Here is a 14,301-nt window from a genome sequence, read left to right as displayed (position 1 = left end):
ACTAAATGTGTATATCAGAGCAAAACGTAAGTAAAAACTGTTACAAAGACTTACTGATGAAGGTGAGAGGGATCACAGTGTAGGAGAAGCCAGGTATAAACTATAAAGCCAGGTAAAAAAAGTGTGAGTTCATCATTCATTATAATACATGATAATATAGCTAATACACTATTAACATCTTTTATGTTGCCTATGTACTGTAAAAATACACCAATTTATGTAATTGGGGAGATGAAACAGGATCCCCCAGTTTGGGGGGGTCCTCTACAGATTACAGTACTCTTTAATCTCTAGGTTTCTCAGGTAATGACACTGGGCATAGGATCCTGTGCAATTAAGTGGGCAGATATATTCACTGTGGAATGATGGGCTTTGAGATAGTGGGAATACTAATGTCCCATAGTGTAAACAGTGTAAGTCTCTGTGTGTGTATGTGCATCCGTCTGTGTGTGTGTGTGTGTGTGTATATATATAGACCAAGCTCAGTACCTTAATCTGAATGTATTTTATGAGTCTCTTCAGCAGCAGAAGCAGGTCCTGTCGTCCCACTGGCAGATCTGATTAATCACACAGACACAAACCATCATTTCCACATCCTACACCCTAAAAAACAGGTCTGCTTTCTGTGTGCCCCCAAAATAGAATTCGGTGCTGCTGTCTTTTGATACAGGATCAAAAAACTTGGAAAAACCTTCAGTGAATGGTTCTTCCTAAGACCTATATAACAACTTCATACAGTAAGCAACATTACCATGACACACCAAGGGAAACACAAAATATGTCGCTATTCATGTCTATGAAGTGCTTATAAAGGTGCTATGAAGCATCTATGGAGTGCTTATAAAGGTGCTATGTAACACCTATAAAGGAGTTATATAGCTTTAATAAAGGACCATTCATAATGTTACCCAAAATGCGAATCCCTCTCTTTAACTGGGCCCCGTCTCTGATACACTGCATTTGAAGTGAATGTTAAATGTTGAAATGTGAATAGTTGAACGGTGTTGTAATTGTTGGATTGTTGGACGGTGTCGAAATGCTATTGCACGGACACCATGTCCCGAACGGCGTACTGTTAGCTACGTTAGCTTGATAGCACGTTCTCCCGGCGGGGCCCAAATAAACACTTCCACAGAAGTCGGCAGCGAAGCCTGAGCTCTGCCGTAATCTGAAGGAGCACGACTGCTTAATGTGAGGATCTGCCGCCAAATCAGACGCGTGCTCCTGCTTCAACAAAAACTGCAGAAGGGAAAAATTATTCCCCCCTCCTGACTGAATGGAGAGGAAATGTCTCGAGGGGCGGGGGGGTATTGACCTGGGGGGAGAGAGAGAGGGAGGGGGGAAAGAGGGGGAGAGAGAGAGGAGGGAGAGATAGAGAGGGGGGGAGAAAGGGGGAGAGAGAGAGGAAGGGGGGAAAGAGAAGGGAAGAGTTAGAGAGAAATAAATCAGGGTGCTGGACCCACCTCCGGGGTACAGCATGGTCTTCACCACGTGGATCACCCCATTGGACGCCATCAGGTCGTTGTCTGACACGTTGAGGGAATTGACCTGGATGGAGTTGTTAACCTGGCCACGAACGAGGACAGCGCAAAAGATTAGGATAATAATGTCGGCCATTTCGCTACCATTACGTTTAGGGGAGGATAATGGCGATAATCGAGTTTAATTACTACCCCCCCTCCCCCCCCAGAATGATTCCCGAAATAAAGTTGGATGGCGCTATCGGACAGATGCCCCATTGTTGTAAACAAAGCCTGCAAATTGCATCAAGGAAACAAGTTTCCTGTAATTTAGACGTTTCAGAACTCAAAGGTCAAACTGGAAAGAAACCAAGACAGGACCATGAGCTGTCTCTCTCATTCCCTTGCTCTCTGTCTCTCATTCTTTCCATCTTTTGCTCTTTCACCATCTCACTCTTTCCCTCTCTCTCTCTCAATTTTAACTCTTACAACTACAAATTCTGCCATACTAACATTACTACATACTAACGTACTAACACTAAGCTGTGGTAAACAATCTTTTCTGATATAGTACACAGGTGTATTCAGCTCTCTGACCTCTATCTGTATCAAAGTTCACAGTCCTGTCCGATTATAGCAGGAAAAGAACAGATAACGAGCCATTGTCGTGTGACCTTCGATGGAAGCGGACAGGAAGTGGAGAGAAACAGATCAGAGGTAACAGGAAGCCAGATTTCTATCAACGGGCCCAACTCCACAAATGATCTCGTTGACCCAGATGTACTGGTCCTGACTTCAGTTTAACAAGATTACAAGGTTCTTATGATTACAAGGTTATTACAACAGATCAGTGAGAAGTAATAGCAGATGAGAATAGTCCATAAAGCAGAGGTTTGAAAGAGGCCTTGTGTGGGTACTTACAGACAGCACTTGGAGGTTTTTGCCCTTGTGGGAGTACTTACAGACAGAACTTGGGAGGTTTTTGCCCTTGTGGGGGTACTTACAGACAGCACTTGGAGGATTTGCCCTCCTGAGGGTACTTACAGGTAGCACTTGGAGATTTTTGCCCTCCTGGGGGTACTTACAGACAGCACTAGGTGGTTTTTGCCCTTGTGGGGGTACTTACAGACAGCACTTGGAGGTTTCTGCCATTGTGGGAGTACTTACAGACAGCACTTGGAGGTTTCTGCCATTGTGGGAGTACTTACAGACAGCACTTGGAGGTTTCTGCCCTGGATGGACTTCAGAAGGTTGGTGACTCCGCTCTCCAGCCCTCCGTTGATGAAGATTCCGTTACTGATGTGGTACAGCAGGATGGTCCTCAGGGCGTTGACATCGCCTTGGTTACCGAAGACAAACAGAAAGCAGTTCAGATCCAACTAAATCCAACTACCGGTGATTTGTCAACATGAAAGTATAAAAACAACGAAAGACTAGCGCTCACTGGACAGCAGGGCGAGGTCCTCTTCACTCAGGCCCGCGAACGCATCGTCCGTGGGGGCAAACAAGGTGTAGGCCCCCTCCTGATGGAGCAGGTCAATCAGCCCTGCCGTTTTCATCAGGGACAGGAAAATCCTGCAACCAATCAGCATCAAGCACGGGATCCTTACTGCGCCGCACGGCAACCAATGCGATCGCAGAGGTCCACAGATACTTAGTGGGCGGAGTCTGTGAGTGTCACTCACGTGAGTGACATGTTAACAGTCACATAATCGCCCCAAACTGAAGAACTGTAGAGTACCTTTCATGAGGGGGGGATTTGCATTTGAAACGCTCCGTAAAAAAGACTCGGAGACGTTGTCACGGAGACGTTGTCACGGAGACGGCGCGGCCCTTACTTGAAGCGGCCGTCGACCTTCAGGATCTGGTACATGCTGGTCTCGGCCGGTTTGATGAGCGTCTTCATCAGGTGCAGAGCCCCGTTACTGCCCTCCTTACTGCCCCGCACCATGCAGGCGTTCTCTATGCACACCGCCTGGAGGGGGGGGGGGAGATAGAGAGGGGGGAGAGAGAAAGAGAGAGAGATAGAGAGGGGGGAGAGGGGGGGAAAGAGAGAGAGGTAGAGAGGGGGGAGAGGGGGAGAGAGCGGGGGAGAGAGAAAGAGCTTTCAATAAATTCCAGTTTCGAAACAAAAATATTTTCACACCCATCCAAACACAAGAGCACCCTCCGCGTTCCACAGACTCGTACTGGTCATGCACACGACCCGACAGAGAGGCCCCATAACCCACATTCAGAGACCAGACAAATGTTTCTGCTGCTATTAAATGTATTACTCTGTCATAACAATGGTGCTCTCCAATACTCTTCATCCCTCTGGATAAGCGAATCTACTGATGACTGTAATGTAATCTAATGTAAAAAAAAAAACACCGTGTTACTTGTAGATCGGTAGATTACACACACAGTAAAATGATTTATAGAGACACAAGAGCAGTCTTTGGCTGTCATCCGTGAGCTTGTCCAGACCTGCAGCTAAAACGCGAGATGACGCTAGGGATGATTAAGCCATTGAGGCCAGAAGTTGGCATGGAAACCAGAAACAGACACGGCCCTCATCGCCGACCTCTGACCCGCAGTGCACGTTTTTCCTGTGTCCGTACGCCGAAAGCACAAACTGTTCCGGCAAAAATGTTTTGAAACATTTTTTTTTTTTACAACAATTGACAGAGGTAGCATGGGGTTATGGAGTCTAAGAGAATTGAGGCTTTTTTTTTTTTTTTGAATTATTCCTTTTTACTACCTCCAAAGGACCAAGCTGGCTTCCTGCTCGGTTGCAAACAGCTCCAGGTTGCACCGTGTTCCCACGGTGTTTGCGGTGACCCGACGAAATCACGAGAACACAGCTTTTCCTCGTGTTTTCACCGCAACCTAAAAATGTTTTCTTTTTTTTTCTTTTTTAAATGCCATCGAGTAACTGGGAGTATACACCCTTGGCCTTACCTGCTCAGATGCCACACAGAGGCCAATCTAACGCACAGGTGAAGCAGCACATCATGTCACATGTTCCTCGGCCCGAGCTCCACCCAATCAAATACAGTGAGAGCGGCGCTCTCTGCGGGACACCTCGCGCTCACATTTCCGCCGGAATTCGAGCGCCGTACCGCGAACGTCCTTGAAATCGCCGCCTCTCTTCGAAAACCCCGGCACCGATGCGTACGCGGGGATGAGTCGCGAGACCCAGGCAGCGTCGCTGCCAAAATTATGCACGAGGCTGGCTCGCGTTCGTTCCTCAGACTGCTGTTGGCTCGGGAAGAGAAACGCAATCTTACGTGAGTAATGCTCGGGCTGGAACGGTATCCGGTCCGTTGTGGTTTATCCTCGACTGTCGAGTGACTGACACATTCGGGTAATAATAATAAAGACGGTTGCGAGCAGTGACCGGAGCTGCCAAACACAAGGAAAAGATAAGCTTGTACAAAAAGACCTCAGGCCCGTTTCTGTAATTAGATATGACATTTAAGGGTTTTGTGTCACTTTTTGGATGACAAAAAAACAATGACTTGTCCTTCGAGTACGATTAAACCTGGGACCTTGTTATTGAACAAAAGAGAGATTATCTTGGAGCTGCTGAGATAGTGAATGCTTTGGACATTAATAATAATAAGTTATTGCATACAAACAGATTTAATCATAAACAAAAGGAGACAAGTCCTCATTTATCCACTATAATTTATGTACAGAATAGTACAATTAACTCTCAACCGTTCAACATTAGCCTTACTTGTCGCTTGTAATTATGTGCAAATTACAAAATCTCACCAAAATACCCAGTACAAACTCAACAAACTCCAACACAACCCCTGTAGCGATAAATGGAAACTGTGCCCTACCCACTCTCACTCGTTTTTGATCCAGCGGGTAATCCCAGAGGAAGAAACAGGCTGCATCTCTCACAGAATAACAGGAGTGTGCACACTGGGACCGATCAGCAACATTGTGGGTAAGACAAATATCAATTATGTAGAAAAAGAAAGAAAAACTGAGTTACCTGCTAAAAATATAGTTCTCCAGTTCTGTAAGTCACTCTGGATATGCGTGTCTGGCTCAGTGATCATACTGTAATATATTGCTTTGAGCTTCACATAATTCAAAAATTACAGTATTTATTAAAATTTTGGTCTCTCAGCCCACATCTAGTCCCATGATTTGACCGTTTTGGTTCGGTTTGACCGACTTCTCATGACCGTTTAAAAAAAAATTATTTTTGAGGAGTCGATACAAGGAAGCCGATCGTACTCCAGCGGGACACGACCCACCTGTCACTGGACACACCCATCGCATACTCAGCCAATGACAGGGCAGGCACAGACTGCAGAGTTCCGGGCTGCAGACCAGGGCCTGGCTTCCAGAACATTCTCTGACTCAGTCCCCCTGCGAGCTCAACCTTCAGCCCGTTAATCAACACGTGTGATCAGCGGCAGCCAAAGAACGTTCAGGCTCAAAGATTAACACTTCACTTCGCAAGGCGTTTTTACAACGTTTTTCCACCGTAAAAAAAAAAAAATTTCATGTAGTGGCCACTTATTTTCTTTGGTGTTCCATTCACATTTAGTCATAAAATATGGTCAGCAACATGTGGCCAAAAACTTCTTAATTTTTGCTCATTTGAACCATTATTGAAAATCAAAGAAGCATATTTCATGCCGCAGAACCAGACATTTTAATAGGGAATCTAATCATTTTCTAATTTGTCTGCCATCACCCTTTTGGATGCTATAATGCAGTGAGCTTCTGAGAAACATCTTCGTTTTAGGCCAGTATTTTATTTGTTGTCTCTAAGGATATTTACTTTTAAAGTGAAGGAGAAGGAGAACTCACAGACTAGCTCAAACAGGAAGTGATATGGAAAGGGAATTCACAGAACTCAAACAGGAAGTGATAAGGAAAGGGAATTCACAGAACTCAAACAGGAAGTAATAGGGAAAGGGAAATCAGTCTAACTCAAGCAGGAAGTAACCTAATAAGGAAAGGGAACTCACAGACTAGCTGAAACAGGAAGTAAAAAGGAACTCACAGTGCGGTAGATGAACACTCTCAGGAGCTTTCCACCAAGGGTCTCCAGAAGCTGCCCATTGTACAGCTGGCTGAGGGTCATCTTCAGTTTCACGATGTGGTTCTGCAGAATGATCTTCAGGAGCCGCTGATCCATTCTCATGATCTCGTCTGAGGGGTTTACACCAATGAAACGTGATCCTTATGTACGCTCATTTAACCCCTAACTTCTCTTATATGCATCATTCATTGTCCAGAAATGTAGCTATATATTTATGTACATAGTATACACTGCCGGATATGGTACATAGCTAATAGTAATTGTCTCATTTATTACATTTTATTACATGTGATTTATATTTGAAGGGGAGGCTGGTCATCAAAACTGAGACAAGCTTTCACAAAAACAACACAAGTGTCTGAGTTTGGGATTAATTGAACTTATAAATAAATAAAAAAACAGATCGAATCTCAGTTTGAATCTCTTAGCATTTCACCCCATGGGCACCACAACGTCATCTTATCCCCCCATACCCTCTCCCCCACCCCCCCACACACACACACACACTCACACATAGCACAGGGGGCAGGGTGTGATTAATGTGGCATCACAGATTTTGGACGGGGACTCAAATGACCCCATGGCCACACGTGAGGTCCCAGACAGTCCGCATGACTCTATCTCAGACAGTGTCATAGATAGCCAGGATAGATATCCCATCATGCAGTGCTTTGGGTATCTGTGATATAATGCAGCACCCCCCACCCCGTAAAAAATACATTAAATCATGGCAGCAGACCAGGAGGAGACCTGTGGGGTTTTTTATGCATGGGATCACATTGCTATTGTCATATGGAATTCTGGTGGCTCTAACCCTCCGGAATACTGCCTCTGAAGTGAGGGTCCCCACCTATGCTGTCCTCCCTGAAGCTAAGCCAGATGATGACAGAGCGCAAGTATGTGAAGGGTTTAGAACATGAACACCTAAGAATGTACAGTCAGGAGAAAAGGCCATTAATTCGGTTCATTTTGGGTAATCGTTTACCCATGATCTAGAGAGGGGGGGTTTTACCCCTTCTCCGATCCAGGGACCTCCACCCAGGCTCATAGGAATCCAGGGGTCCCCCATCGTAAGTTAAAAAGAATAATATTTTTAAAAAGGTTATACATTCTGAAATACTTTCCCAAATCTACAATCATTCTATATCACATCTGGCCAAGGACTGCCATACAGCACTTTCAAGGACCCCTCCCCGCTCCCCATGGGTTTGTGGACCCCCTGATGGAAACCCAGGATCTAGAGCAACACATCTGCACTGGAGCGCCCCAGTGAACCTCCTCTGCCTGTAGTTTACAACCACACAAGCTGCTTCACATCTGCACCCCAAACCTCCCCCCCATCGCAGCCAAGCTGTGTGTGTGTGTGTGTGTGGGAAGTGCTCAGACACGGGAGGTCCACAGCGTCTGCTGCTTTTCCGTCCTTAACCGTTTAAGGGTGGGTGTGAGATCAGAAACGTGTGATTAGAATGTTCTTAGCTGAGCATTCTGATGCTGATGTAACAGTCGCTGCTGGTAACTGAACTGCGACGGAATTCTAGAACACTGATTCAGAATCTTGAAAAAAACATTCCAAAAAGCCTACTCCTCAAAGGGATAAGTGTTTAATCGAGGCCATTGCTTGGCTGAAGAGCACCACACGATCCGTCTCCAATGCCGAACTTGCCTGACGATGGCAAGGAAACCAGAAAAAACCTGCAGACACCGTGGCCTCCAGGACGTTGGTCTAACACCCCTGTGCTGACGTGTTTCTGGGAAGATTCCGGGTGAAAGGTGCGGGGTGCGGGTTGCGGGGGACTCACCAGAGAAGACGGAGTTGAGCGGAGCCAGGAGCGTGTACTCGGCCTCCGGCCTCATGGCCTCTGCCAGGCCCAGCTCCGCCACCATGTCGCTGAAGGTGCTCTGGGAACTGCCAATCAGCTCCATCACCTGCTTAGCTTAAAGCCACGGCAACACGACATCACATTCAGAACCCTCGTGTGATACAGCTCCACCAATCAGCTCCATCACCTGCTTAGCTTAAAGCCACGGCAACACGACATCACATTCAGAACCCTCATGTGATACAGCTCCACCAATCAGCTCCATCACCTGCTTAGCTTAAAGCCACGGCAACATGACATCCCATTCAGAACCCTCATGTGATCCTGCTCCACCAATCAGCTCCATCACCTGCTTAGCTTAAAGCCACGGCAACACGACATCACATTCAGAACCCTCATGTGATCCTGCTCCACCAATCAGCTCCATCACCTGCTTAGCTTAAAGCCACGGCAACACGACATCACATTCAGAACCCTCATGTGATCCTGCTCCACCAATCAGCTCCATCACCTGCTTAGCTTAAAGCCACGGCAACACGACATCACATTCAGAACCCTCATGTGATCCTGCTCCACCAATCACATACGGCGGCTTTCCTTTGACTCATACCGCTGTTTTAAAAAATACCAAATAACAGCCGGAACAAATGTGTTGAAGAACGTGCTCTTCTGAAGAGCCCTGCGGAAGGTTGTAGAAGCAGGTGCGGGAGACGGCGGGCTCACCTGAGTCGGGCATGAGCACCTGGTCGATGAGGTGGATGACGCCGTTGGAGGTGACGAGGTCCTTCTTCAGCACCATCTTGACGCCGTTGACGGTCAGGCTGTCGCCGTCGCAGCCGATCTCGATGTTGGCGCCCTCCTCCGTCTCGTAGGAGGCTCCCGCCATGATGGCCTCCGAGCACTGGACCGACTTCAGCAGGTGGTACTTCAGCAGAGCTGGGGGGGGGGGGCAGTCTACAGTCAATTTCTTTAACAAAATGAACATGGCAAACTGTGCTCGTAAAAAAAAGAAAAAAGTGACAGTTGAATTCATTTTTATTTAAGTCATATGACTATAACACTACTCAAAAGGATTTAAAAGAAAATCCAAAGCAAGTAAGCGAAAAAAGAAAGGGTATCTCAAGGGGGTCGGGGTGGGGGCATGGTGCAATCTGAAGAGGCTTCAAACCCAACTACAGCGAGTGAGAGAGGGTCGCGGGCTCTAACAGCGGGTTTTGTGTTTCTGCCGAATCGCGGCACGTGTGTGTATGTGGGACAGAGCTGAATAAACGGAGTGTGTTATCTCTAATGTGCACGAATCTAGCCACATTAAAAGATAAAAAAGCAAAGCGTCGCAAACAAAAAGGCAAATGGTACTTCTGGGAGTGATGTGAACCCTGACATTCGGAATAGATCAAACATGCGGCCTGTTATTAACTTTAAACGACACCGTTCAGAGAAGTAATTTTTTTTGATGATCACCCCCCCCTACTCACTATTATGGGGTGTTCAGTGACATGCATGGTGGCTTACTATAAAGTTTTAATAACAAAGTTCAGAGAAATGTCTGCTGTTTTTCTGGCGTTTACACAACAGGTTGTGCCAAGGACATAATTCAAGTGCAACTCAAATATAAATTAGAGAGGGGGAGGGAGGGAGGGAGGGAGGGAGGGGAGGAGCGTTAATCAATGTCAGTCATGTATTTTCATACCGGTCTGGGAGAAGTTCCTCTCCATTAGTTTTTAATGAACCGATCACCCCCCCCCTCCCCGAGCCACCCCCCCACTGTCCTGTGCTCCTGTGCTATCCAGGATCCCAAAAGGGGGGGGGGGGCAATGATTAATGTTCGGCATCACCCACAGGTTCAGACACACACACCGCCTCGCTACGGGCTAGCCGCTAGCACTTCCTCCCGCGTATACTGTACTCTAAAGCTCATAATGGTGCTCGTAGATCATTCCCCCCCCCCCTCTGGGTGCCTGGCAACCAAGCGTTTATGCGTCTGGAACCAGAACGCTGTCAGAACCCCCCCCACCCAGATCCTCCCTGGATGGCGAGCGCTTACATCATCATCCCAGAGCGCTACGGGCGGCGCTTTTCGCCTCAAAGCCGGATGACGTTTATTTTTTCTGCGATCACGCAGGACTCTGAGCGCGCCGCCGCTGGCTTCGGACGCGTTCCACACGCCGGGGAGAAATGACAGCCAGCCGGCGCGTTTATTCCGTGAGTAATTCACTTCTGTGTTTCATGTCATTAATCTTCCTGTGGATTTTTTTTGTGCCTCATTGACTTACTTTGAGAACGCAGCCAGTATTCAGTTACAGGATTACGAGCATGAATTATACAAAAAAAAAAAAAAAAAAGTATCAAAATTTGGGACTTCCACCAAGCGTAGGGGAAAGGGAAGTAGCCGAGGAGATCAGGTTATCTGTGAGCGGTTAACCTGTCATTGATCCTCTCATTAATTATCCCGTCTGGCAGTCACCTTTCAAAAAAAAAACAAAAAAAAAAAAAAAAAAAAACAGTGACTCAACGCCACCGTTCTTCACACACTGCACGCTCTCGCCCACCCAAACGCGGTTCAGCGCATTTGTTTGCCAGCAGTCTGAGCGTTTCAGATGACTGGGCAGCCTCCAAGACCTCAAAGCTCAGGGGCCACTGAGTTCTCCCTGCTCCCTTCGCCCCAGCCCACGGCCTTCTAGGTTCCCCTCACACACATCACTACACGTAAAAATCACGGCGTGTGTGTGTGTACAGTAAACCCGCAGTGTTTCTCCAGCGTGTCAGTTGGGTTGAGGAAACCGCCGTTTCTCTTTCTTTCGTTTTTTTTTTGTGTGTTTTTATCGCGCCGGCCTACCTTGGAGGATGCCCTTGTCGTTCTTCAGTCTCTCCAGCACCTCCCTGTCCATCTTGTCGAAGGCCTCGTTGGTCGGGGCGAACAGGGTCATCTGACCCGGCTCTCCGAGTTTGTCCAAGAGGCCGGATTCCTGAGCCAACGTCTGGAGGGGGAAGCAGGACATTCACACAGTTTACATCATTTATACCCAATCATATTCATTTAAAAAGTGTGTGTGTGTGTGTGTGTGTGTGTGTGTGTGTACTCTCAGGAAAAATGGTTCTTTGGCTTCACTCCATAGGGGAACCCATTTTAGTTTTTTATGCAGCTGTCGATGGTAGGTGTGGAAAGTGTGAAAGATTTAACTATTTTCCCAGACAAAGAACCCTTGAACTGGACAGGGCTCCCCTATGGAGACCCGAAGGAGCTTTTTGGAACTCTTTCCACTGAGAGTGCAGCCGATTTCCTTCTGAAACTGTAAGTACTTCTGGCCAGTCAAATTATGGTATGTACACTCAGAGTGGAGAGGTCATCGTCGACTTCCAGGACGTCCTTGATGGTGTTCCCAACGGCGGTGATGACGCGGTCGAGGACGTGCACCACTCCGTTGGTGGACACCTGGTTACCGTGGACGATCCTGGCGCAGTTCACCGTGACGACCTGCAGGGGGCAGCAGCGAAGACGACAAACGTCAAACTCGACGGTATTTCACTCAGCCTTGCAATGCCTTTAATCTTTGTTATTGTTCCAAAGAAATTTCGGATGCTGCTTTTATTCATTAAGGGCAAATAATTTTGCACAGAAATTAAAATAAAATTTTCCATCCAGAGATCTGTTAGCGTGTGATATAGCTAGCCTGTTGAAGCACAGTTCAACGCCAGGTTTGAGTAAATACTCTGTAATCTGAAGGTAAAATGACATGCCTAGATGGGCTGAATAAGGGGCTGCCCAGACCTGTTCCTGGAGATCTGCCATCCTGTAGGTTTTCATTTTAACCCTAGTCTGGCACACCTGAGGCTGATTCTACTAATCAGCAGCGCAATGAGATCTCCAGCTGTTGAATGAGGCGTGCTTTTTCTGTTTGGAGTGAAACCCTATGGGACGGTGGATCTCCAGGAACAGGACTGGGCAGCCCCTGGCTAAACGGTCTGTTATTGTCATCAAACATTCTTATATTCGTGTGTATTTATCAGCATTGTTGCTAAAAAACCTGCCCCGTCTTCAGAGTCAGTGGTTGTGATGTTCAGGCCCAGTCCGGCACTTGTGAAGAAGCGTTGAGGTTTTCCGTATGCTTAGTATATGCTCATAGAGAAGAGTTGACATGTGTTCAGTGCTGTATATTTAAACTGTTTCACAGTTATATCAGTCCCCCGCACTTCAGGAAAGAAAAGACACTGCAGTGTTTCTTATGTTGCATAAATGTACAAGTGAGAAGTAATAACTTGACAATGTCAGTGCTGATTTAGAATGGTTTTTGAAGGTATTAATAAAGCTCAACCAGCATTAAGGATATGTATGCATGAAAGACATTTGTATGTTATACTTTAATTTATGTAAAATGTAAAGTACTTTGAGATCAGGAGAAGACAGGTGCAGTTATATATGCATGTCATTATAGCGGTCTATAGCTTTTCCTATAACCATACAGCCACGTGACTAGCTAGAGTCTCATCAATTCAAATCATTTAAAATTCCTTTAGAAATTGTTAATGGAACGGTAAAAAAAAGTTTTCCAGTTGGTGAATTTTCATTTGTTTCCTTTGCTTTTTTATACCCCAGGGGACTGACCGGGTCCAGGAGGTCCCAGGCGTCGTTGCTGGGGGCGAACATGGTGTAGGATCCGGGGCCCTCGATCTCCTCTCGGAGTTTGGACATGTCCGAGTACTTCTGGGTGGTGGTGGCTTTCACCAGCCCCAGAGTCCCGTAAATATTGTCGATGGGGGCCACTGCAGGAGAGAGAGAGAGAGAACAATCCGGACAATCACACCAAAGACCCTCAAAGGCTGGTTCAGATCAAAGATTCATCAGCTGACAAGACTGTCCTGGAATGTTTTCAGTGTGGATGAGACTGCTATGGGTACTGTGTGTGTGTGTGTGTGTAGTTGTTCTGGAGCTAAAGCTTCATGGGTTCATTTGTTCTTTGTGTTTTTGAGGGATGACGGCATGGGTACCGTTGCTGGGGGTAACATGGTGTGGATCGGCCAGATCTCTCTAGTTGGACTGTCGTACTTCTGGTGGTGTGGATGAGCTGCTATGGGGCACTGGGGAGTGAGTGGGAGAGATGACATCGGAATAACAGTGGCTGGTAGATTCTGTGCAGACTGCTAAAGGGTATGTGTTATGTTGTGTGTGTGTGGATGAGACTGCTATGGGTACTGTGTGTGTGTGTGTGTGTGTGTGTGTGGATGAGACTGCTATGGGTACTGTGTGTGTGTGTGTGGATGAGACTGCTATGGGTACTGTGTGTGTGTGTGTGTGTGGATGAGACTGCTATGGGTACTGTGTGTGTGTGTGTGTGTGTGTGTGTGTGTGTGGATGAAAGCACTATGGGTTCTGTGGATGCGTGTGTGGGTGAGAGCATGATGGGTAATGAAAAGACAAGCCTGAAAGACAACGCAGATCTGCTCAATCAACTCATAGCTTATAATAGAAACAGTTTCTCAGCATTCTAACATTCTGAGTTCTTCTTTTATTCAGTTCTGAACCGAGCTTCCAGCTCCCCACATACTGAGCTACAGGAGGCTCCAGTCAATAACAGGAGTTACCGTGGAGAACACCCTTAGCTGCTGTGTCGTGGTTCTGCTGCACCACTTAATTCGTCCTCGGAAGATTAATAAAACTGGAAAGTTTCAGCTTAAGTCTTAACAGCAGGGAAACACTGGTTTTGGGTGCTATGGAGCCGAGTTTATGGAGGGTCTAAATATTCTGTGATTACACCAAGCCTTGTAAAATGCTACACTAATTAGTGCAATTAACCGCCATATAAAGCAGTTAAAAAATTTTTTACAGGGAACCCTGCCCAGGGCTCGTGCAATAAAACCATTCGGTTTTGCTAAGCCAACATCATCCTAAACGCCAACCCCCAACCATACACACACACACACAACCTTTACTCCAGTTCTACCCACAGCCCATGAGCCCTAAACGTAA

The 14,301-nt window shown here is 46.7% G+C and overlaps 1 protein-coding gene across 1 annotated transcript in view; it reads right to left on the bottom strand.

Annotated features, from left to right (window-relative positions):
- Positions 1 to 14,301, bottom strand: part of postna (periostin, osteoblast specific factor a) — a 30,873-nt gene that overhangs the window by 6,893 nt on the left and 9,679 nt on the right. Inside the window, exons 4-15 of the mRNA XM_064353179.1 lie at positions 12,850 to 13,097; positions 11,665 to 11,847; positions 11,173 to 11,314; positions 9,060 to 9,272; positions 8,316 to 8,450; positions 6,478 to 6,626; positions 3,299 to 3,435; positions 2,905 to 3,035; positions 2,669 to 2,799; positions 1,464 to 1,566; positions 490 to 557; positions 55 to 100 (exon numbers count right to left, since the gene is read on the bottom strand). Of these exons, the coding sequence (XP_064209249.1) occupies positions 55 to 100; positions 490 to 557; positions 1,464 to 1,566; positions 2,669 to 2,799; positions 2,905 to 3,035; positions 3,299 to 3,435; positions 6,478 to 6,626; positions 8,316 to 8,450; positions 9,060 to 9,272; positions 11,173 to 11,314; positions 11,665 to 11,847; positions 12,850 to 13,097 (1,686 nt within the window). The remainder of the gene's footprint in view (positions 1 to 54; positions 101 to 489; positions 558 to 1,463; positions 1,567 to 2,668; positions 2,800 to 2,904; positions 3,036 to 3,298; positions 3,436 to 6,477; positions 6,627 to 8,315; positions 8,451 to 9,059; positions 9,273 to 11,172; positions 11,315 to 11,664; positions 11,848 to 12,849; positions 13,098 to 14,301) is intronic.

The sequence above is a fragment of the Anguilla rostrata genome, chromosome 9 (assembly GCF_018555375.3).
Source record: "Anguilla rostrata isolate EN2019 chromosome 9, ASM1855537v3, whole genome shotgun sequence".
Lineage (NCBI taxonomy): Eukaryota > Metazoa > Chordata > Actinopteri > Anguilliformes > Anguillidae > Anguilla > Anguilla rostrata.
The sequence above is the reverse complement of the archived record's forward strand: the minus strand, read 5'-3'. Positions and strand labels throughout refer to the sequence as shown.